Here is a 22780-nt window from a genome sequence, read left to right as displayed (position 1 = left end):
GATGGTGGCCGCCTTGCAACTCCAAGTGGCCTTTGCTCTACAGTCAGCGCTTGCAAAGAGACGCCTTCGCCACGGAGCAATACCCAAGCAAGGTGAGTGTTGGCATGACACCTGCACATTCTGGTTCGCCTGCCCTTGGGGCGACGAGTGCAAATATTTTTGACTTGGAGCTTTTTGTCTCGAAGACTAAACATGTACTTAATCCAGATACGATGGAGAGCCTACAAGCTGCTGCTTGATCCGTGCCCCCCCCCCACCCCCCTAGTCCCCGGCAAACTATGATTATCCAGCCACACAGAAAAGAAACCTGAAGTTCCAACCTCACTGGGTAGATCGTTACCCATGGTTTGTTCGTTCGGAGTACCTTCAAGAAGCGTTACACAAATATTGCGTTGTCTTCGTGGGCGAGTGTGCAGGAAAAGTGGAGCACCAGTGCTGGGCTGCTTTGTAACTAAGGCGCTTGCCGATTGCGAGAAAGCCATGCACGCTTTTAAGAGCCACACATCCAGCAGTTACCACGCCATGTCAACAACGTTATCTGATAACTTTCTAGCAGTCCGGTCCCGCTCACAGCATGTCATCTTAACACAACTTGGACACGGCCTCGAAAAGCAAAAAAGGTGTTTGACTGGGCTAGTTGGTTCATTCTTCGAGGATTGTGGCAGAAGAAGTTAAGGAATGCGGACGCAGAAGGAACGACTAGAAGAGGACACAGCTGCGCTGTCGACTGATTTCTTTATTGAAATTGCCGCTCTTATCTATTTCGTCGCCATATCTCCTCTCTTATTTATCTGAGGTTGCCTCAAAAAGGTCACTGACTGAGTGCTTACACATTGCACTTCTGTTTTACTAATCTCAAATGCCTCAAGACTCTTCCGAGTTAGCCTAAAGTTGTTCCTTTTCAGACCTGCACTTCAAGAAACTTGGGGGTGCACGTGCTTGCTTGGCTATCTTGTACCTTCTTGTTCATTTCGCAACGTTTGCAGTGCAAGGTCAGATTGCTGCCAGGGGTCCCTGAAAGTGGTGATGCGTGCTCTCTTGTTCGGTCATTAAGGTATCTTAATTCCTGTTTGCCTTATATATAGTTTTCCACGGGACAGGGGGATGGTGTACACTATACTCCTTTGACGCAATCGCAGTATCCGCTCTGGTGGGCGATCTGGCATTGTGGTTTCTTCTTTTGCTGGTTCACTCGCGCGCATATATATGTATACTTTTTCCCTTGTTTGGTGCTGAGCACACTACTGGGACGCCGTGTCTTTTACTAATATTGATGAGATTGTGGGTCAGTCCGTGCACATATGGAATTTTCGCACATTTATTATTATTTTTTTTTTGTTCCCCTGTACGATCTCACTGGCAAGGCGCTGGTGAGCACAATCCTGAACAGCCTTACGGGTCGTGGCTTTCACCTGAAGCTACTTTGCGGGCAAGGACACGACGGCGCGGCGTCAGTGGGCGGCCACCTAAACGGTGTTCAAGCCTTCATTCGTCAAACCGCACCCCAAAGCGTTGTACGTGTATTGTAGCGCTTACTCGTTAAACCTGGCTTTGCTTCACGCATACAAACTTCCTAGCATTTGCAACTCTCTGGGAACTGAATCCGCAGCCTATGCGTTTGTGAAGGCTTCGCCACAAAGGACGAACCAGCTGCAATACAAAACAGAAAACTTAACACAAGGAAGAAAATCGGTTCTCTCCTTTTGCCAGACAATGTGCGTGGAGACTCCACGACGCACTTCGGCGTTTTTCTTGAGCTGTACACGCCCATTGTCCACTTTCTCGAATATTTATTTGGACGAAGAGGGCATGTGATCTGATATTTCTCAAACACTTCTCAAATGCATGCTCAGTGCCATCACAAAGCCCGAGTTTGTCGTTTCGCTTCAGATCTGTAGTGACCTCTTTTCTTTAACACTGGCGCTTTGCAACTTTCTGCAAAAAAGTTGACTGTGTCCTGTCTATAGCGTGCGATCATGTAAAGAACGTTATAGCCGTTCTTTCCAGAAAAAAGGAGAGCAAGCAAAAAGTCCAATCGCTTGTACCACCGTAAGGCGGAGGCTACGAGCGCTCAGCAAAGTGAAGTGAACAGTACGTACATTCATTGAAATCACCCATATAGCACACAGAACAGCACACGTATCAGTCTCCTGCCGAGAGGATGTAATGTAAAGTGGAAGAGAAACGTCGTTGGCGAGAGTCTGACCCCGCTATACGAGCGTGCGAAGCCGCAGCTAAGCGTCGAAAACGAGCCGAACTGCGAAAGCAGCAACGCGACGATGCGAGACGATGCATTACCAAGTGAATGAATGAATCTTTATTTCCCGTTGAACATGGAGGAGGTTGAAAAAAAAAAGCCGTAAGGAGACGGCTTGAAAAACGTAAAAGTGTGCAGCAGGCTTTCGCCTTCACGTGTTACAGGAGTGTAACATGTTGCCGAAGTTTTTTTCAAGGCCATCGGGGATCTGAGCCACTTAAGGCTTTCGCCTTAAAAAAGTGAGCAGACTTGTGCGACCTCTCAGAATGCCAGCCCAAATTCCAACAAACCTATTGCTCCGACTAGCCTATATTAGCTTTGCCTACGTATCATCCCTAAGATGTCCTCTGTTGACACGAAATATAAACAAGGCGACTTGCTTAGTTAACTAGACATCGTTGGCGTCTCGTATAACGCGTGGGAATAAGAAGAAAGCTAGAAAGCAGTAATTGATTTCAAAGCTCATAATTAAGTCGGGAACGTTACAGTTGCGCCATATTGCATTTCACGTGCCCTGCATTTTCGCCCAATGTGAACTCAGAGCCACGTTATCTTCCCCTCTGGACACTGAAAAACATCGCGAGTGACGGTTATATAACACTTTCAAGCACTCGCTGAAGATTTTCTTCTTTTTTTGCAAAATTTGCAAAGAATTTAATTAACTGACACTGTTTAAGTTTTGTCCGCACATCACTATAACATATTCCTCATAATTTTTAAAAATATCAACTTTTTTGTATGATTAGTTCTTTCAAAGCATTAGGCAAGGTTCGTAAAATATGCTCGTAAAACTCTGAAATGCTTGAATATGTAATTTTCCACAAAGGCTGTAATTAACGTACACATTTCAAACTTTCGAAACACGTCGCCCATAACATGGGCCCCATTCTCGGCAAATATAGAAACGCTATCACCTTTCTCTCTTTCAGAGCGGCAGGGAAAACATGAACGCATTTCATTTAACGCCTTTAAACATGAAAAAGAAAAGACAAAAGAAAACGAGGGTTTAGCAATTTTCGTTCAGCCCATAATTAATCCACCCACTTCCACTTTTCCTGCGCGTCATCCCTAACACGTCCCACATTCCTCTTAACTATAAATAATTTAACTATCTATACTCCGTTTCATACATAGCAGTCAACGCTGTGGAAGCTATACGCAAGAAGTTCGGTGACGAAAAGTTATCACTCCGCGCGTTCCGTCCACGCTTCGCTGCACGTTCGCTCGCGCGAGCATGCACGTGAGGCTCCTATGCAAATTAATAATAATAATAAAAGAATAACAAAAATAAAGATGATCTACAACAACGCATTAGCAGCCGTATACTACAGTGTGTTTGTTCCTAAGGGATAAAACTTGTTTCGTTCAATACTGAGCTTACATTAAAAAACTGTTGCGCACAGTTCGGTAAAAAAAAACAAAAAACATCGAACTATATCCAAATGCGAACGAAGACACTGAAAGAAGTCTCTCTAGCCTCCACAGCGTTGACTGCTATGTATGGAACGGAGTATATATAGTCCTCCCAGCACACCGTGTTTTCGAGCACTTCTATAGTCGCATTAGCAGCTTTTTTCTAAGATTTCAAGCAATGCTCGTTTCAGGTGTGTTTCTAAACGCTTCAGATCGGTTAGAGTCAGTTGAAAGGCACCGCATGAAACATCATGTGCATGTGTGATGCTGCAACCCTGATGACAATTGAATAATTAAATGTTACTGATCTACATACACTTCAGCTCGTACACTTTCAGGGCACTGTGTTCAAAGCTAGTTGACTAAAACAAAGCAACCTCAGTCGTAGTCCCTGTTACAAGGGAAGTCGCTGGAGGCGCTGGGACAAGGAGATACAAAATTTGCATACTTAAATAACAGAAACAATTGAAAGGAAGAACTGCAGACCAACCTAACCACACACACCATGCAGCATTATCTTACCGACTCCGTGATTCAGACAGCCGGGAAAAAGAACTGGAAAATGCTGAGGGCTCCGCCACTGGGCTCATCTGATGGCCCTCCTCGCTACGGCGACCGAATGGAAGCGTCAAGGAAGCGTTAGTATGGCGCATGATGGCCGAGCGCTTCTATCTCTGAGACACGCAGCCGATTTTCGTTACTGAATTGGCTGAGACGAGCCATTCGCTTCACTGCACGCTGACATAGAGTATAGTGCGCCCACGCGCGGAAATGTTGCACGCTACTTCACCGCACATTGTAAGTCAGTGCAGCTGCCCTGGTTTTAAGTGAATCGGAATGCAGTCTTGCCTTCGTGCATTCAATATACCTATTTGGTTGCCTTTCTGTGTTCTGCCTGCATTTCCGCCTCCGCGCCCCAGCACTCAACCTGATATGTATGAGACGTCCTTCAACTTAGCTGGCTTCCGTGCCTTGGCGCAGTCCTGAGCTCAACTACGAAAGTAAATCCAAATTTCAGAGTTAAGCTGAAAGAAGAAAAAAACGATAGCGGGCTAAATATGTGCTCTGACGTAGTACGTGCGTGTCAATGGCAAAACGCCGGCCTGCTCCAGCAGCCTGCGGCGTTCTCACGCCCCTTGGCACGTACACTCTCGATGCCTTCAGCTGCCCCGTGATCGCTCAATAGGTTGCTCCAATGCGTCGTCTGCACAGAGAAGACTGAATTGTAGCTTTGCCGTAAGAACACTTGTGCCCGTTATGTGTCAGTGCTCGATTCGACGGACCTGCATACGCGACCGGCGCATACAGAGCACGCGGTGTGTACAGTGCACAGAACTTTAGCGTCGGCAATTGGCGCCCATAGCTCCCTCCACTGACCCCGTGCGAACAACGTATCCGCTGTTTATAATTGCCTGCTGGCAGGCGACGTCACAATTCACAAGCGACAGAGATTCCTTCGACCTGCGGTTCTCTCTCTCTCGTAGACGGTTCGCCAACCTATGTACAGCGGCGATGTCGCCACTGGGTCCGCAACGGAGGCGCACTTTGAATACTTCGACAAAGATCACTTGCTTGCAGAAAATGTGCACAGCATGCATGCAAAAGAAACAAACCCAGTCGCGCAAAGACTAAATGGAACTGTACGCGTTGTGCACGTGTGCGTCTCTCTCTCTCTCTCTCTCTCTCTAGTTATCTTGGTTAACTCTTTGTCTTGGAATTTTTAATTTTTCGGTCTCACAGTACACTTAGCGAAAAGGAGAATGAACCTTTACCACTTTATGGGGAGATTAATATAAGTCGCCTCATACCCGTTCCCCAGCGTAGGGTAGCATACTGGCTATATCTGTCTTCTGGTTAACCTCCCTGCCTTTCGTATATCATTTATATATATATATATATATATATATATATATATATATATATATATATATATATATATATATATATATATATATATATATATATATATATATAAACAGAAAGTCGAAGAAAGAGGCGGGACTGACGATTGGCTTTTCATCTTTTTCGTACGGGGACTAACGGTTCTGACTCCTTCAATGTTTAGTGTCACGGCGTCAAAAATCTCAGTTATAGTGAGAAAAAAAAAAAAGAAATGGAGGGGGAGGGGTGCAGTGTAATTAATCTAAACGCTAAGAAGTGCATGTCGGTCTCCCTGTCTTCGTAGGCTGCAAGATAAATTTCACTGAAAGACGCTTTAGCGGAGGCCTCCGAATTTACTTTGATCACTTGGGGTTCTTCAAAGAGCACCGAAGTACCCGGTACACAAGCGTCCCCCTTGGAATGCGGCCTTCGCGGATGAAGCCGAACCCACAACCATGTTCAACTGCAAGACGAGCCACTAAAGTACCGCGGTGAGAGGAGGAAAGATTGACCAAGTCGTACGTAGGTCAAAGTGCTTTCGCAAGAAGTGCATCACACAAGAAGAATAGCCTTGACGGCCAATCCGTTCTGCCGGCTACGGCTTACGTCACTGCGGATATAGGTTCGGTAAGTGCCATCTTTTTCAAGATTCTACAAAACTGCCAGGTCTTGTATATCCTCAGGCGTTCACCAGCTGTTTCTCTCTCGGGGATCATAAATTATGTCCCGCCCGTCAATTGAAAATTCCTTTCACAACATTGCGCTGCCAACTCGAAACCAATCCTTGTAAGCAAGCGGCGGAGCCGCATCGTGTCCTAAGTAGCAGCGTGGATGTAATGTGACGAAGCTATTACTTCTCAATGTTCATGTCTGGGCGCGGCTGTAAAATGTGTGCTCCTGGCTGTAGCCGCCGGATTCATGCCCGCGCCTGCAATTGTCACCGAACTAAAATATTTACCACACATTCGACACGCTGTCCCACCGGTGGTCTGTGCTCCAGTATAACATATATAATGGTCCTGATATTCATAATTCTCGCATAACGGCCCTGAAATGGCCAACAGCGGGTTCGCTGCGTGACCGTTTTTATATCTTCTTGCCAAACGCCCTTTATCAGTGAGTAAATCGCTTGCAAAACAAAATGACTGAAAAGTGAGCAAGTTGGTGCGAATTCATAGTTATGTCTGGGCACGCAGCGCGACGAAACACAGACAAAAGAAGAGTGACGAATGTCCTATCCATTTACTTTAGGTATTATTAATATTGGTTTCTTGTGACTCTACCTGTTTATGCAACGCTGACTACCTTGTTACACATTATTTACTTTATTATCGGTTTCTTTCACATCTTCGATAACGTTCTATTCTTCTTTAGTCATGTCAGCACCGAGTTCGTGGCCTAACCCCCACAGTGGATTTGTTCCATTATACAAGGGATCATAATCATCATTATCATCATCGTCGTCGTCGTCGTCAGTTATACCGTCTCTCTTCTTTTGTCTGCACCTAATTAAACCGCCCGATTCTTGGCCAATCCCCCACTGTGGGTATGTGGCACGGCCACTCAGGACAACAACATTGTCTGCCTTTCGTCACACTGCCCAGGCATAATAGCTATGAAGCGCTTGCACTGTGGTCGTGCCGACATGTCGGCAGCTCCCTTTGCGACTTCTTAGTTGATAGCGATCTCATGGACTGCCTCGTAGAATGTCGGTTACGTGTTGTGCATTCCTCTTAATTATCACGTTCAAGTGCAAGCTCGCGTGCTTAAATGTCGGTCCCATGTTATAAATTTCCGTTATTAAGGGTATGTGCAAGTCTGGACGTGACTCAAGCACACTACTCGGTTTGCTTTTGACGCGTTATTGTGTGTAGCATTCGAATTGTCATTCTAATCTTGTTTTCAATTTATTTGTTTCCCGAGTTGTGTATTTAGGATACTTAAACAGCCGACCTTGCAAATATACAATTTTTTTTTCGCTTAACGATAATAAAAACAAATAACCAGCACGATCGATCGCGTGAGGGCAGAAGAAAAGGAAGAAGTTCGAGCTACGCACTTCGGCTGGTTCGTTCCGAGACCTTTGTGAGGCAACCACCACCACCTTTGTGAAAAATCCTGTGCACGCATTTGCATCGTTGCGGACATGAACAACACGTCGCTAATTCCGCTGTGGACGCGCAAACCGACGACGCGTCGTCGCCCGGTCGCCGTCGTCGAAGAGCGCTCGCCTCGGCTCGTCATCCGCATCGCCTTCACCGGCACCTTGCTGCTGGTCAGCCTCGTCATCACGGCGGCCATCCGATACTTTGCCAGCTGAAGGTCACGTCGGGATCCTCCGCGGTGGTTTCGAAAGTGAGCGCATCGTGTGCATCATGTCCTCGTGCACTCTTTCGTAGACGCCTTTGAGACGTATTGTTACCTCGGGACCGTATAGCATCTCCTGCGCGCGCTGTAGTAGTGTGGACTTCATTTCTCTTGGCACGGACGACCGATGGAGCGAAGGAAACGCGCGAGGGAACTGAGGCGTCGACAAAGTGCTACGGGAACTCCCTGCCACGCGTTTTGAATGAGGACTTGAGCGACGGCTAATACAGGATTACTCGTCGAAACGAAAGCACCACTTGACTTACGTTTTCGTCTTTCCGTTGCGGTTTCGACGGCCACAGCGCTTGTGGAATAAAGTAGGCTCACCCCAGATCTCGGCGAATGGCCGTCTGCTTCTCGCGTTTATTGCGCCAGGCATTCGCTAGTTTGTGCCCCTTAATTGTAACCTCTTAGCCTTTTATTGTGATTCGTTAACTGGACATATCAATTTCTAAAAACCATCACTGAAATCTCGGCGACGACGGCGAGGTGTGGTTTCAGCGCCTTTCTACCTACTCGTCCGTATGATCTAATAGAGAGCCTTCGTAGGCATGCACGCTCAAACAGGGCATGTGCTAGCGTATGAAGGATCTCGGTGTGCTCTATATGGCATCACGGTGACTTCTAGCGAGCGCCGCGCGATTTATAACAGCATACATCGGAGGAGGAAAGAGAAAAGAAGAAGGCAGGGAGGTTAACCAGAATAACGTCCGGTTGGCTACCCTACACCGGGGGAATGGGAAAGGGGAAAGCAAAGATCACAGGGAGATAGAGGAGGGAACGAAAGAATGAAATTGTGGCAAGTTCGATGACGCGTGCGGTTTTACAGAAATTGCCTTAATAGTCACAGGTGGTCGCACAAACCCGTCGTCCTTAAGAAACACAAAAGTGCCTTCACCGCTTTATGGGCTGACGGGCGATGGGGGCGGTGTTCCAGCAGCACCTGCACAGAAAGCGGCCGATTGTCCAGTTTTTGGAAAGCTTTGGCAAGTTCTTGTCGCTCTAGGGCATATCTTGGACAGTGGCACAGCAGGTGGTCGATGGTTTCTTCGGTGCCACAGACCTCGCATGCTGCACTGTCAGTCACCCCAATTAATGTAGAGTATGCCTTTGTGAAGGCCACTCCTAACCAAAGGCGACAGAGAAGCGTAGCTTCACGTCGAGGAAGTCCGGGTGGAGGTCGGAGCTGCAGGGAGGGGTTTAGTCGATGTAGTCGTGTAAGTCGTAAGTTTTGCGAGTTCCACTCGGTCACTGTGAGGCTACGTGCCAGGTGTCGAAGCTGCCTTGCAGCGTCAGTCCTCGAAAGCGGAATCGGAATGCTGTGCTCTTCTTGATGAGCTGTGCGAGCAGCGTTATCGGCGGACTCATTGCCACTGATTCCACAGTGGCCAGGTACCCACTGAAAAACGACTTCGTGGCCTTTTTGTTGGACATCGTGGTGAAGTTTCACGACTACGTATGTCAATTGGTCATGACATCCGTGTCGGAGAACTGACTGCGTGCACTGTAATGCCGGTTTTGAATCACAGAACACAGCCCATTTTCTGGGTCTCTCCGAATCAATGAATTCCAGTGCTCGACGCAGGGCCGTTAGTTCTGCCGCCGTTGAGGTCGTGACATGCGATGTCCTGAACCGCAGTGTCATTCCTCGCGTTGGTATAACCACGGCACCACCAGATCTGCACGACGTAGTCGATCCGTCGGTATAGATGTGCACGTGGTTGCTGTACTTTTCATGCAGAAGAAGTAAGCTCAGCTGTTTTAGAGCAGGGGCCGGTAGATCTGTCTTCTTCTGTAGTCCTGGAATCGTTATCTCAACTTGTGGACGGCTCAAACACCACGGAGGAAACGCTGGCTTGGCCGCAGGAGCGTACCCTGAGGTAAACGACGCACGATGTGCACTGACAATACCGCTAAATGTCGAGCAGGGCCTTGCAGCAGTGAGGCTCGCCAAGTGGTGGGAAGGGGTCCTAGCATAATGCCTGAGATGCATACGCATTGTCTCAACGGCAATGTGCGTCGTGATCGGGTAATCCTGCGCTAGGGCAATGGTTTCAGCCGTTGATGCACTGCGTGGTAAGCCAAGACATATCTTAAGGGCTTGGGCTTGAATACTCTGAATCGTACGCAGGTTAGTCTTGCAGGTGTTGGATATTGCAGGCAGGCTGTATCGCAGGAATCCAACGAACAACGCCATGTACAACTGTAACATAGCGTGTATAGATGCTCCCCAACTTTTTCCTGCAAGGAACCTGAACAGGTGACAGATAGCAGTCAGCCGCTTTTTCACGTAATTGACGTGCGGAGTCCAAGACAGGTCTCTGTCAATTACGACTCCCAGGAACCTGTGGCTTCTGCTGTATGGTATAAGTTGTCCGTTAATAGATACGCCGTAACCAGACATTGGCTGCCTCGTGAATGCCACCATTGCGCACTTTCCGCATGAAATTTCAAGTCCTTGTTGACGAAGGTAGCAAGGTGTCATTGTGGCTGCCTTCTGAAGCCGAGCACGAAGCTGAAGTCGTGTCACACCTGATGCCCAAATGCAGATGTCGTCCGCATAGATGGAGAACGGCTCCGCGCCAGAGATTTCGAAGGCTATGTCGTAGTTAACTCTACTAAGTTATGCGGCGCTTTTCCTGTTGCAGGACTTAGTTCATAAATAAAAAAAAACAATAAAAGCGGGATTGGCATCACGGCAGAACGCTTCTCTCTCACTCGGATGAACCTCTGCAGATTCAAAGCCTTGCTTGCTGAGGATGTCATTTTCTTCTTTCAGTGTGCGCCTAATCTTGCGCGCGTATCCGTTTTCCCACCATAAAGAAAATAAAAGCTGATAATACTGCATAAACTGCCACTCGCTGCAAAACATTTCTTTTTTTTTCAGGAATATGTCATCTTGCGTAAGCGTCATTCCTTCAAAGAAATTCTAATCTTTTCTCGCACTGTAGATCAATTTGAGCCATGGGTGGGGTTTCGCGAGCCGTGCCACTATTGTCTCGAGGTTTAAAACGTTTGTTGGCTCTGACGTGCGCAAAATTTCATGCATTGAAGCGCATCGTCGTCCGAGTGCGCCGTCCGGCACATTCGTCTATCGTGGCGCACTCATTTTTCTCTGTAAAGCATGCACCGCCGCATAGTTACATAAACTGTGGTGAAGCTGATACAAAAGAAAGTAGGGAAACAGAATGAGCACTTTTTGGACGTAGTGCATTGTGTGGCAGGGCTGTCCGCTTTGCAGCGAAGCTGCTACTACTACTAGAATCACTTTTCGCGCCTGGAAGAGGCGTGCACAAGAAATCGTGCGCAATAAGGGCTTACGAGACGATTGAAACGATAATAAAAGTCGAATCGCGATCAAACATTGCTGGAATACGGGGGGCATTACATCACGTGCTGGGGAAATAAATCAGCATCGGATCCGCAGTACAAACACACAGCTTCGCATCATAATGCCCAAATACTTGTTGTTGTTGTTGTTGTTGTTGTTGTTTGTTGTTGTTTGCACTTGGCTGCACCGTGAGTGCCATTATTTGACCCGTTCTTGCCGTTTCCACCGAAGCAAAAAATTGACCGTACGTTCATCACGCTCTTCCGTTGTTTACGCTTAGACGTAACCTACACGCCTCGCTTCTTGCGTCGCACCAAAAGACGAACTTCCACTCATTGTAGTTACTGTGAGAACTCCGACGCTCAGTGGAGCATGTGATCATAGAATGTACTTAATACGACCAACAGCGGGTTGGCCTACGTGACTGCTCAAACACCCTTGACAGGCGTCCTCTCACTGTGAGCCAAGTGATTGGACTGCGGTCATGCCCTGATAAGCATTTAGGCGAGCTGTAAGTGCCAATCGCGATTTTTTTTTTAGAAAATAATTGTGCAGACTGCCTATAAGTGGCACTACTGTTTTGTATTCTACACCGTTGTTATTTTTCAACGATCTGATCTCGCGATGGTGTCGTCCTTATGTGTATATATGAAGATACTTGTGCGGAATCCTTCACTCTCGTGTAATAAGCGACCGTCCTATATGTATCTACTGGACTGTGCTTTCGGTGCTGGTGCCCGTAGACGAAACAATCTTTTTGAGCTTAATTTTGTTCATGTGTGTGTCGTGCTTATCTTAAATATTTTCTTCTTCCTTTTCCTTTCTTTTTTCTTCAGTAATGTACTTGGGATTTCGGGATAGCTGGCTGTGGCGCAGACTATATACATTCTCATGCTTCTAGAGCTAAGTAATATATATAAATATATATTTAAATACGCAACCTCGTTTCTTGGTGCCGAAGTGTTGCTTCTGTTTCTGGCGCTAGTCTTCCGTGCGGCGTGTAACGATGACTGCTGCACAATTGTAAATTCCACACGAGTTGCACGGTAGAGGAAAATGTATTCATTTAATACTCAAGAAAGCACATCCACCACCTGATGCAATCGTACACTGGACTAAGGGCATACGGGCTGCGATGGCAGCGAGGATTTCACACAGGAAGGTAGTACTATAGTTAATCTTCCGACGAGTGGCGACTAGCACGGCGCACATACGGAGGGAGTACAATCGCTTTCGTGTGTTTTACATAACGACCGCGTATGCGTTGGGGGCACCCCGGCTAGTTATATAGCCATGTTTTATACGAATGCGTATAGCCTTTCGATTTGGTTTGCGATTACTTTACTATTTTTTCGTCGTCGTCGTCGTTGTTGTTGTTGTTGTTGTTGTTGTTGTAAATTTGCTAGTTAGTCATGTTCTTGCCAAACTGTAGCTGACATAGTGGCAGGCAAGCAGGCATACACCCAGAAAAAGGCGTTGTCTTTTCCGATTGCGTTAGTCAGCCGCTGAAAATATATAATGCTGCGAAGGAACTGTTACAGTCACAGCTTTACGCATTGGGTACCGATCTGTAGCAACATAACGCAGAAACACATCAATGTCAGTTCGTAAGGCTTGGTGTGAAGCGCCTGGATTTCAGACCAATGCCATATGTGACGTCCTCCGTCACACAGCGTAGTTATTATAATCTGCCTCCGGAATCGATTGACTGGTTGATCGATCAGTCATCATCATCATCATCATACAGCCTGGTTACGCCCACTGCAGAGCAAAGGCCTCTCCCATACTTCTCCAACAACCCCGGTCATGTACTAATTGTGGCCATGCCGTCCCTGCAAACTTCTTAATCTCATCCGCCCACCTAACTTTCTGCCGCCCCCTGCTACGCTTCCCTTCCCTTGGGATCTAGTCCGTAACCCTTAATGACCATCGGTTATCTTCCCTCCTCATTACATGTCCTGCCCATGCCCATTTCTTTTTCTTGATTTCAACTAAGATGTCATTAACTCGCGTTTGTTCCCTCACCCAATCTGCTCTTTTCTTATCCCTTAACGTTACACCTATCATTCTTCTTTCCATAGCTCGTTGTGTCGTCCTCAATCGATCAGTGATTGATTGCAATGAAAGCGTGAATGTTGACAACCATCGCGACTCTGACTTCTACGGCGATACAAATTGTTGAATGAATAAAGGTTGATGACACTGACGTGAAATGAATGAATTAGCTGGAGGAATCGCGTCGCCGGATCCTGAGGTAAAATCACTGGGGTTTCAACCGAATGCAAACACCACCAAAGCGACTGCACTCCTCGGGACGGAGAAGGCGGCACAACCGCCCTAGACGAGAACGTATACACTCTAAGAAAAGTTTACACGCTTTGAGTCGTATCTTGCCACACAACAATAAACGTCATCTGTTTTGTCCGCATTTCCTTTCTTTAACGCTGCGAGCCCGGTACTTCCCACTAACGAACGACATGCGCGTTATCAGCATGACATAGCATTGCCGATAGGAAAGAAGCGGGCGCGGCGTTTTCAAGAAAGGAAGCGCAAGCAAGGCAGATGACAGTTATCGTTGTGTGGCAGATATACGCCCCAAAGGGTGTAAACTTTTTTTTAGAGTGTATAGGGTAGACGTCTGCGCCATTATAGGCAGCGTCGTTATAGCCAGGGAGCCCACACGCCGCTGTGTAATTCGGGGAAGGCGTTCGGGTCGACCGGTCTCAGCCTCGGCGCCATGGCCGTTGCTTCGTACTCTTCCAGCTTTCGCTTCATCGACGCCAGCAGCTGCGTAGAGGAGAAAATAAGGCTGTGAGAAAAGCACCTCGGCCGCCAGCCTGCGCGCATCGAGGGCTCCTCTCAGCCCTTAATTCTTGCAGCATTTAAAAAAGAACGGAATGGGTATCGCTGGCTGCTTTGAACGCGATCTACGGGTCTGTCCCACGTAAGTTGGTCTCCCCTTGTGTAACATATACTACGGTATACAAGTAGGGTTGGCAACTCTCAAGGGGACAAATTCGGGAAGAAAGGGTTGAGCGGGAGCGGGGGAAGCGGCTGGTGAAGACCGATCCTCTCACTGCCAGGAACCGCCAGTCTGTACGCGCTACAAAGTTGCACACATTTCTTTCTTTTTTTTTTTTAGTCCTACTATGTCGCGATTTACATTTAAAAAGGTGCTGTAGATGCCTGGCTGCCACGCGGCTACCACCTACAGATAGAGGTAGTGTGGATGGTCACGTTCTATACAACAGACAAAAACGACACCGTCTTTATGCAGCCGAAGAGAAAGGAGAACATGCAACCAAGTTGTAAGCCATTATCAAAAAGAAATATGGTTTAGTGATGGCTATTGACAAGAAAAAGGAAAGCTAAAGTCACAACATTTGGACGTCCCGACTGGGTCATGTTTGGGCTTGACACTTAGACAAGAGTCGGGACTGTCCCGCTAAATTCGGGATGGTTGGCAACCTTGTAATACAAGGAGAGCTACCAATGATACTGTAGATCTTCTGAACGGCTGCAATTACATAATCAGGCGACCATGGTTATGAGATGATGGCGAAAGAGGAACGTTACTCGATGCAAGGTGCAGTAGTACCGTGCTCCGCGACCTGCAATTATATGCAATGGGGGAAGTTCGTGTCAACCTTGGACTTGCCCACGCTCTCGAAACAGGTCGACTATTCGCGGCATTCGCTTGCTTATATCCAGTTTATTGACGACCGCGTAATTAGAATGGGCGGCCTCTTTGCCACAAACTGAGAAGATATACGATCACATGCATCGACAGTTGCTGTAGATTTGGTAATGTTGCGCTCACTGGCCATGTCAAACCGAAGGACCAAGTCGAGGTGAATCGGTAGCTATAGCTTTGTTAGAGTCATGCGCACCGTTATACGCCAACGACTTACGAGCGAAGGTCGTTCTTCCTTCGACTCTGGAAACATTGCGAAACGACAACGAATGACCACGTCACAGGAGATCGAAACCATTCATCTCTTGCAATGACAACGAGTTCGCCTGTTCTGCGTGCTTACCTCAGCCTCGGCATCTGCCAGGTTGTGCAGTTCGCAAGGGTCCTTGCTCAAGTCGAACAGGTAAGGCGGCGCGCCGCTCACGAAGTTAGAAGATTGGCTCGTGTCGTCGCACTGCAATGCAGCCTTCTGGCGCCACTGGGCGGTGGTCGCTCCGGTGCGGCTGGCGTTGTTGTAGAGCAGGCGCAGGGCCCCGGCGGCCTTGGAGCGCGACGCCAGTTCGTCCAGGTCTTCGTCGGGCCTCGGACTACCGGGAATCGGAGTGCGTTCGTCGTACCTGCACGAAGACGTCGCCCGCGTACTTGAGTGTAAAGACAACTTTCGTAATATTTCTTTTTTTTTTTTCTTCCGATGATAGGCTCTCTTAAAGATAGACATTTTCCCGCGACGTCGGAACGCAGCAAAGGCCGGCTCCGAACTTTCCTCTCTTTTCTTTCTTTCTTTTCTCTTTCTTTGTTATTTTTTTTTGGGGGGGGGGGAGGAGAAACATGGCTCATGTCTTGTTACCGTTCGTGAAAGAAATTAGGCGAGGAAAAAAAAGAAGGAGATAAAACGTGTATCAAGAGTGTATGTGTGAAACAATGCAGGTTAATTTAGAATAGAGGCCATATACGGGCGGAAGTAAACGTCCCGCATGTAGATAGGGTACTAACAGTTTATAGTCTCTTTCTTTTTCCCTCTCCATTTGCAGGGCCTTTGTTTAAACGATCGCTCCACAGGACTTTGTTGGTAGTTTTGTTTGTGAATTGTATTGATCTATAATACGTTAAAGACCATAACAAAACCATTCTTTTCGTTAAAGGTAACTCCCTTATCGTCTAAAGGGCTGACGTCCCAAACACCGCACTCTCTTAGGCCCATTTCGCTTTCTCCTCGGCCATATTTTTAGATACCTTCATGAGGTGCCCTAATTCTAAAGAGGGGCTTGAGTGAGAGTGGTAAACTGCACTTCTGGAAGTGAGTACCTTATCCACGGAAAAGACATGACGTGTTAGAAAATGACACAATTGAGAGTGGTGGCGAGGCCACCTTTGAATTCCCGTACCAGTCTCTCGCAAGGTAATATATATATATATATATATATATATATATATATATATATATATATATATATATATATATATATATATATATATATATATATATATATACACAATAGCAATGTCTGACAAATCAGTATAGCCGCGACGCACTGCATTCGCGAGACAACTAGAGCTCAGCCTTTTCCATACCCATTCCTGCACACGAAGGAGCCAAATACGTGCATAGATACCGCGAAATCCTCAGCTGTGACGAGCACTCGCGCCGTGGATGTCGCGATGGACGGGAACGTTGTTCTTTCCTTCTTCCGCTAAACGCCTACACACCTTTCTAAAGCACAGATTTCTTTGCAAGCCCTCCCGGGTAACGAAAGCGTACATGCGGTTGCCCGAGAAATTTCCCTCCGGGCGACTCGGCGTGGTGAGGCGACTAGTTCAGAGGGGGGGGGGAATCCCTTGCTCCGTTACAAAGACATACTCCGTCATTATCCACGCATTCGTCGCACCCACGCCGCACCCACGCCGCACCACCGCCGTCCTTCTCGCGGGAGGAAGCAGTGGCATTACGCCAGTTACAAACCGCAACTTTTCCAAATCTTGTCTCTCTCAATAAATTCTACCCGCACTGTTATGCAGATCGTTGCTCTGGCTGTGGCAGCTCGCCCACAATCTTCCACGTCACGATTGAGTGCACTGCAAACCTCTTTCCTCCCTTGCCAACTCTCCTTTACCCCCTACGCAACAAAGAGCTGTGGGACGATGCCCTCCGCGACCGACCTCCCGAGGTCCTCCGAGCTATGATACAACGGGCTCGAAACATCGCCGGAATCATCTTAGGGACCCTGGACTGAGGGTTCCTCCCACACTGCTCTCGCCATTCAAATATTATTAACAAAGATGTTTTACTCTCTCTCTCTCTCCCGGACATTGCTGACCGTGGCTGCTGGAGCTGCTGCTGTCTTAGGAAATGGCTCACACGCAGGACAACACTCGTATATATGAATCAGCTCGTATGTATATGTAGCCCCACCTGTACTGCCTATATATACAGGTGTGCCGTTGACCGACTCTGTTCTCTAGGGAATTACGCTAGTAAAACACAGAGGACACCAAAATATTCTCACCTCAACAAATATACACCTTCAAGGGCATAATTCCTTTTTTTTCTTTCTTTCTTAGACGAAGATTTCTACGCCTTCTTCCTCCAGGCGTCTGTTCGGTCGCTTTATCGCCGAGAAAAACGGACCGATTGTGGAAACAGTGCAGTAGTAAACTGAGCCGATTCCGGAGATGGCATAATAGTGGGCAGATCTTGGAGACAGTGTAATCCGCGGCCGCATGGATCACGTATATATGTATGTCGTCGCGGCGGGTCTATGCGCATTGCCATACGTATTACGTCCTGTCGAGCATGGCACGTATAGTCGCTATGCTGCAAAACGCGCGTTGTACAGCATTTAACTAACCGCTTCACGATTTCCGTAATCTTTTTTTTTTTGCCTGCCAAGCGAAGAGATCTAGTAGTCTTCTAGCCTGATTTATTGTTCGACTGCAGTGTTACTCACAGCTTCGCGCGCGACGGAGCCAATTGGAGCGCTGGTGCAGGTGAAGTCGCGGCGCCTTTATTAAGATTGAGCAAAATTTTCCCAACGATGTACGGGCGTGCCTGTCCGTGGTGTAGCGACTCACCACCGTCTTTGTACCACATCTCATGGGGATGCCAAAATAGACCGCCAAATTTAAATGCCTACTTGGTTAGGTATAAGCTAACCAACACACTGGAGCAATGGGAGGCACAACTCGCCAGCTCAGACCCGAAGGTGCAGAAGGCTCTTAAAATTCTTGGTCACGTTCGGCTAGCGGCAGAAGCCAGTGGAGCCCTGGACTTGGGGCACCACCCATCAAGCTCCTAATCCCCTATCCCCATTTCCTCAATTCAATAAAGTTATTCTCTCTCTCGCGGTACATGGTTACGATGCTTTTGTATCAACAGACGGGCGTGTCCGTTTCGTAGTCTCTTGTGCCTTCGTCATGCGTGTGCATACCTGCCACCGGAAGCCGTTCCCAGCACGAGCTTGTGGTCACCGTGTCGCAGCGCAGCCGTGTTGCTCACGGGATCGATGTTGTACAAGATGTCGGTGCGTGGAGACGGAACGTCCTCCGACAGGTAGCGCCACATGTCGAAGCCGTCCAGATGATCCAGGCTGGTCGGGTCGCCGCCTGTGTGGGCGTGCAGTTTATGTGACTGCGCCGAGTCACGTAACGCTTTCGAAACTACGTCGTGAGCACTAGCTGGTTCAGGTGTGAGCATAGCGCGGCAATACAAACTAGATAATGCGGGATTTCTACTTTCGGCTTGCGCATTAATGATCATCATACTCCCTGATAATTAGCTAATATAGGTCCTCAAGGGCAACACGCTGTCACATGCGCAATGTTATGCAGAAGTGGAATGTAATAACGTGACCATAACGGAATGTAACAACGTGATATACATCAGTACGTTCCTGTGCTTAATACCATCCTTCAGAGTATGATTGTTAGGTTCTGTGGAGGGCACGGATGGTGCAATCTTATCGCAGAACACTTATCGAAACCGCGGCAGGCGGCGGCTGCTTCGGGGAACGTAATCTTATTCCTGCTTTCCCCACCCCGCAAATTAAGGAGAGAAGAAATAAAATAAAAGGAAAGCTCTTGCCGTTGCGATGTCGACGACCTCCGTGCCAGTATTTAGCAAACTTATCTTACGTAAGTGCCGTCAGCGATTGGCCGTCGACGACACAGTAATCGTGTCATAAGCACGCTGTCATCCTGAGGTAGACAAAAGCCGGCCAGTGAGGAAACAATATGCGTAAGCGAATATTTGTGAATACGTGTCGTGGTCCACAGTGCACAAAAAAAAAAAAAAAAAAATCATCCAACACCACCACCAGTACACCTTCAAGGCCTGGCGAAACACACACGCGTATCGTTGGTCACAATAACCGCAGGTCATGATCCCTCTGCCTTATATCTTTTTTTCACAGCAATCACTCCTCCGTCGAACCAAACGCGCCTTATTCCGTACGTGTGTCTAATCCCTTCTCCGTCAGTTTTGTTTGGTGAAAGAAGCCTCTCGGGAAACTTTGGTCTGCGCGGCCTTTACAATTAGCTTGCGTCACAATTGGGTCTGGGTTCCAACACCTGAAGACCCCGTGGGCATTTCGACGTGCTCTGCTCTAGCATCAGCAATGGAAATTCATGGCCTATAGTGGATGAACGACAGCTACACGAGAGAAAATTCTATGAGCTTCCAACCAACAGGGATCGAACTGACAGTGCTCATGGAAAATCTATATGATAAGCCACTGCTTCAATTATTACATAAGGGGGGCTATGCATTCTCGTTATATACATACCTATATCTACCACAGGGCAAGCTGTTCGGTTTCTGTTTTTTCTTCAATAATTGCACGTCTTCCGTGAGAGATTACAAACGTTTTCCTAGTTGCCTTATGCTGGCCCACGACGAAACAATCAATGCACGGAACCAGAATAGTGGCAATATATTGACTTAATTTCGCATTTCTTAGCGTCACAAAAGATGAAAACTGAAAAGCGCTACGAGCAACGGGAGTTTGTACTATACATATTTATACATGCATGGTAGCAGTGCTTGTTCAGTCTCCCTTCCGTCACTTTTCCTCTTTTGCGGCGCTAAAACACACTGACGCCAATTATGGTGTTTATCCAGGCAGGAAGCTTTTCTATATACAGGGTGTTTCAGCGAACACTTTCAAAAATGTTTAAAGGTTGCATGTGGCAGATAACTCAATCCTAGTTTATGAGCCGATCTACTCGAAGCGGCGGACACTATACTTGCACAAAAAATTGAAATGCAAAGTCGGCTAATTAATAAAAATTCGCTAATAAACATTCTAACTAATTACATCGTGACCCATATTGCAATTTGGTTAATTTGTTAACAAAACGTCGTTTTATGCACTGAAGCACACAAGTAACTGGAACGCCAACGCATTTCTCCTCAAACTTCGGGAATTTATGTCTCGAAACTGGTGTCGTCCTGATAATTCGTTCCACGTGGATCCGCCTTGCGAACTCCACGGCCATATAGAATTTGTAAATTGCAATATGGGCCATAATGTAATTAGTTAACAACTTAATTAGTAAATTTTTATTAATTAGTCAATTTCGCGTCTCAATTTTTTTGTTTTTCTTTTTTTTGCAAGTATTGTCCGCCACTTCGAGTAGACCAGCTCGTGAACTATTGATTTTTGAAAGTGTTCGCTGAAACACCCCGCACAGAGAGTGACAGCATGTGCGCTTGAAAAGAATGCTATGTAGGGAACGAGACGTGCGCGACGGGGCTCTGACCGGCGGCCGCGTAGAGCGTGGGCAGCCAGTCGGCGACGTGCATCAGCTGCTGCGACACCCGGCCGCGGGCGGCGAGGAGCGGCGACCAGAGGAAGGCGGCGGCCCGGGAGGCGCCCTCCCACAGGCTGCCCTTGGCGCCGCGCAGGGGCCAGTTGCAGCCGCGGCTGGCGTGCGACCCCCACGGGACGCCGCCGTTGTCGCTGCTGAACACCAGCACCGAGTTGTCCAGCATGCTCGCCTCCTGCAGGGCCTCGACCACGGCGCCCACGGACTCGTCCAGAGCGTCCACCATGGCTGCGGCCAGGCGAAATGGCCAGGGCGCGTGTGCGCACATGTAACATCCACATATTGCGCGTGTGTGTGCGTGCGGGTGTGGGTGTGTGCCCCCCCCCCCTCCTCCTAAAAAGTAGCGCGAGGTTCTAACAACGTGCTAGGCCGAAAGGACTTGCGACCTTTTGCAGGCTGTGCCGTTGACATATGCGTGCTCTTGCTCGTAAATCGCCGCGCCTTACAAGTGCAAATTGTCGAACTTGCGCTAGCTATATATGTGCACATAGACGCGGCTTGGTGAAACCTCTGTGTCTGCTGCGGCCCCGCAATGTGGCACTATGAAGCATGCACTCGGCAAATGATGGTTGTTGCCTCCGATGTTTAGGTGTGCACACCTTTTAGTTTCCCCCGCCTTTCTTTCTTTCTTTCTTTCTTTCTTTCTTTCTTTCTTTCTTTCTTTCTTTCTTTCTTTCTTTCTTTCTTTCTTTCTTTCTTTTTTGCGTGATTAAACACGTGACGCACGAGCGGCTTCAAATAAAGTGACAGGAACCAGTGCAAATGTTAAGTGCGACTCGGTATCGCTAGTAAAGTTTTGCGTAGTTAGACATCTCGGAGGCGTATATGACACAAAGAGGCTTCAAACAAGAAGCTTCGTGAACCACTGCAAACACTACAGGCATAAAGGTAAAAATAGCCTGGAGCATATATGAACCGCCAATATGATCAACAAACTTCCACTATTTAACTTCGATTATTCACTGTAAGGGACATGCTGAAATTGCCAAATGTTCATTTTTGGTATACATCCGTCCGTCCCCTACGTGTGCTTTGTAATACACTGGCGTTTCAGTTATTAGCTAGCAATATTAACTGCAACGCCAAGCTATTAACACATATTGAGGGCAGATATCTCGAAAGTGGCTTTTTTTTTAGAATATGTCCTCAGGAGTTAAGACTTTATTATTCTCCACTTCACCTCTGCGATAGCGACAGATGTCCTAAAATGATTTACTAAACGGTTATTTAGTGAATGTTTTATTTGGCTATCGGGACAGTACGATTTCTCGTGCAGGCAATTTTCGTCTCCTGCAAAAAGCCGCATGAAAAGACGGAACAGCATTATCTCTCACAGGTGACCATTAAATATATATTCGACATAAGAAATAAAAACGTATACTATGACATCCCAACTCCCCAGTCATCTTTCGTGACGAAGAGATCGGCGAAGTCCCCCTCTTCTGGAAAAATGCCAATGGGTGCACTAATAGCGATCCTTGGAAGCGAATCGAATGCCAATCGAGAATCTGTATTCAAATAATTTGCGGGTACGATACGAGTCTTTCGGTTGATTTTTCATAAGGCTGCTTGTCTTTATATTCCTGGCCCACTGGAGGTACACGTTTCGGCATAAAGTTAACGCCAACTTGTTTCAGCACCGCTTTCAACCATCCCATACTGGTGCGGATTATGCGAAAACTTATGCTGAAAATTGTCGACAATTTTAGAAAATATTCGAATGGGGGTGGTTAGGTTCCAGGACACAATCAAGTAACAGCTGTATGATTCGAGAATAAAATTGAGAAGAAGGATATTCAATTCGCCAAATTAAGTTTTTGCAGTGACCGAAATATCAGATTGATTATCGAATAATGAGGAATATAAACAGCTCTGTGCAAATCTTATACGACGTCATTGAGCGGCGTTATTTGCCGATGTTTGCAAGGTACGTCTGGACGCATTGCCCGGACCATGCAGACCACCATCTGCGGTGCACTGCGGTGCATACTAGTCCTGCTAAACATATGCTTTCAAT

General features: G+C 47.3%; 2 protein-coding genes across 2 annotated transcripts in view; both read right to left on the bottom strand.

Moving 5' to 3' along the window:
• Nucleotides 1-13875: 13875 nt before the first annotated feature.
• LOC142570403 (uncharacterized) lies at nucleotides 13876-18036 on the bottom strand. Its single transcript, XM_075678789.1, has 3 exons — nucleotides 17990-18036; nucleotides 15287-15560; nucleotides 13876-14036 (listed from the first exon to the last, which is right to left on the bottom strand). The coding sequence occupies exons 1-3, from the start codon at nucleotides 18034-18036 to the stop codon at nucleotides 13911-13913; spliced, it is 447 nt and encodes a 148-aa protein (XP_075534904.1). The 3' UTR covers nucleotides 13876-13910.
• Nucleotides 18037-18333: 297 nt separating this feature from the next.
• Nucleotides 18334-22780, bottom strand: part of LOC142570402 (arylsulfatase B-like) — a 22139-nt gene continuing 17692 nt past the window's right edge. Inside the window, exons 8-9 of the mRNA XM_075678788.1 lie at nucleotides 20698-20991; nucleotides 18334-18543 (exon numbers count right to left, since the gene is read on the bottom strand). Of these exons, the coding sequence (XP_075534903.1) occupies nucleotides 18353-18543; nucleotides 20698-20991 (485 nt within the window). The 3' untranslated portion in view covers nucleotides 18334-18352. The remainder of the gene's footprint in view (nucleotides 18544-20697; nucleotides 20992-22780) is intronic.

This window comes from Dermacentor variabilis, chromosome 2 (genome assembly GCF_050947875.1).
Source record: "Dermacentor variabilis isolate Ectoservices chromosome 2, ASM5094787v1, whole genome shotgun sequence".
In the NCBI taxonomy this organism is placed as follows: domain Eukaryota; kingdom Metazoa; phylum Arthropoda; class Arachnida; order Ixodida; family Ixodidae; genus Dermacentor; species Dermacentor variabilis.
Note: the sequence above shows the minus strand (reverse complement) of the source record. Positions and strands in the feature narration are given on the sequence as shown.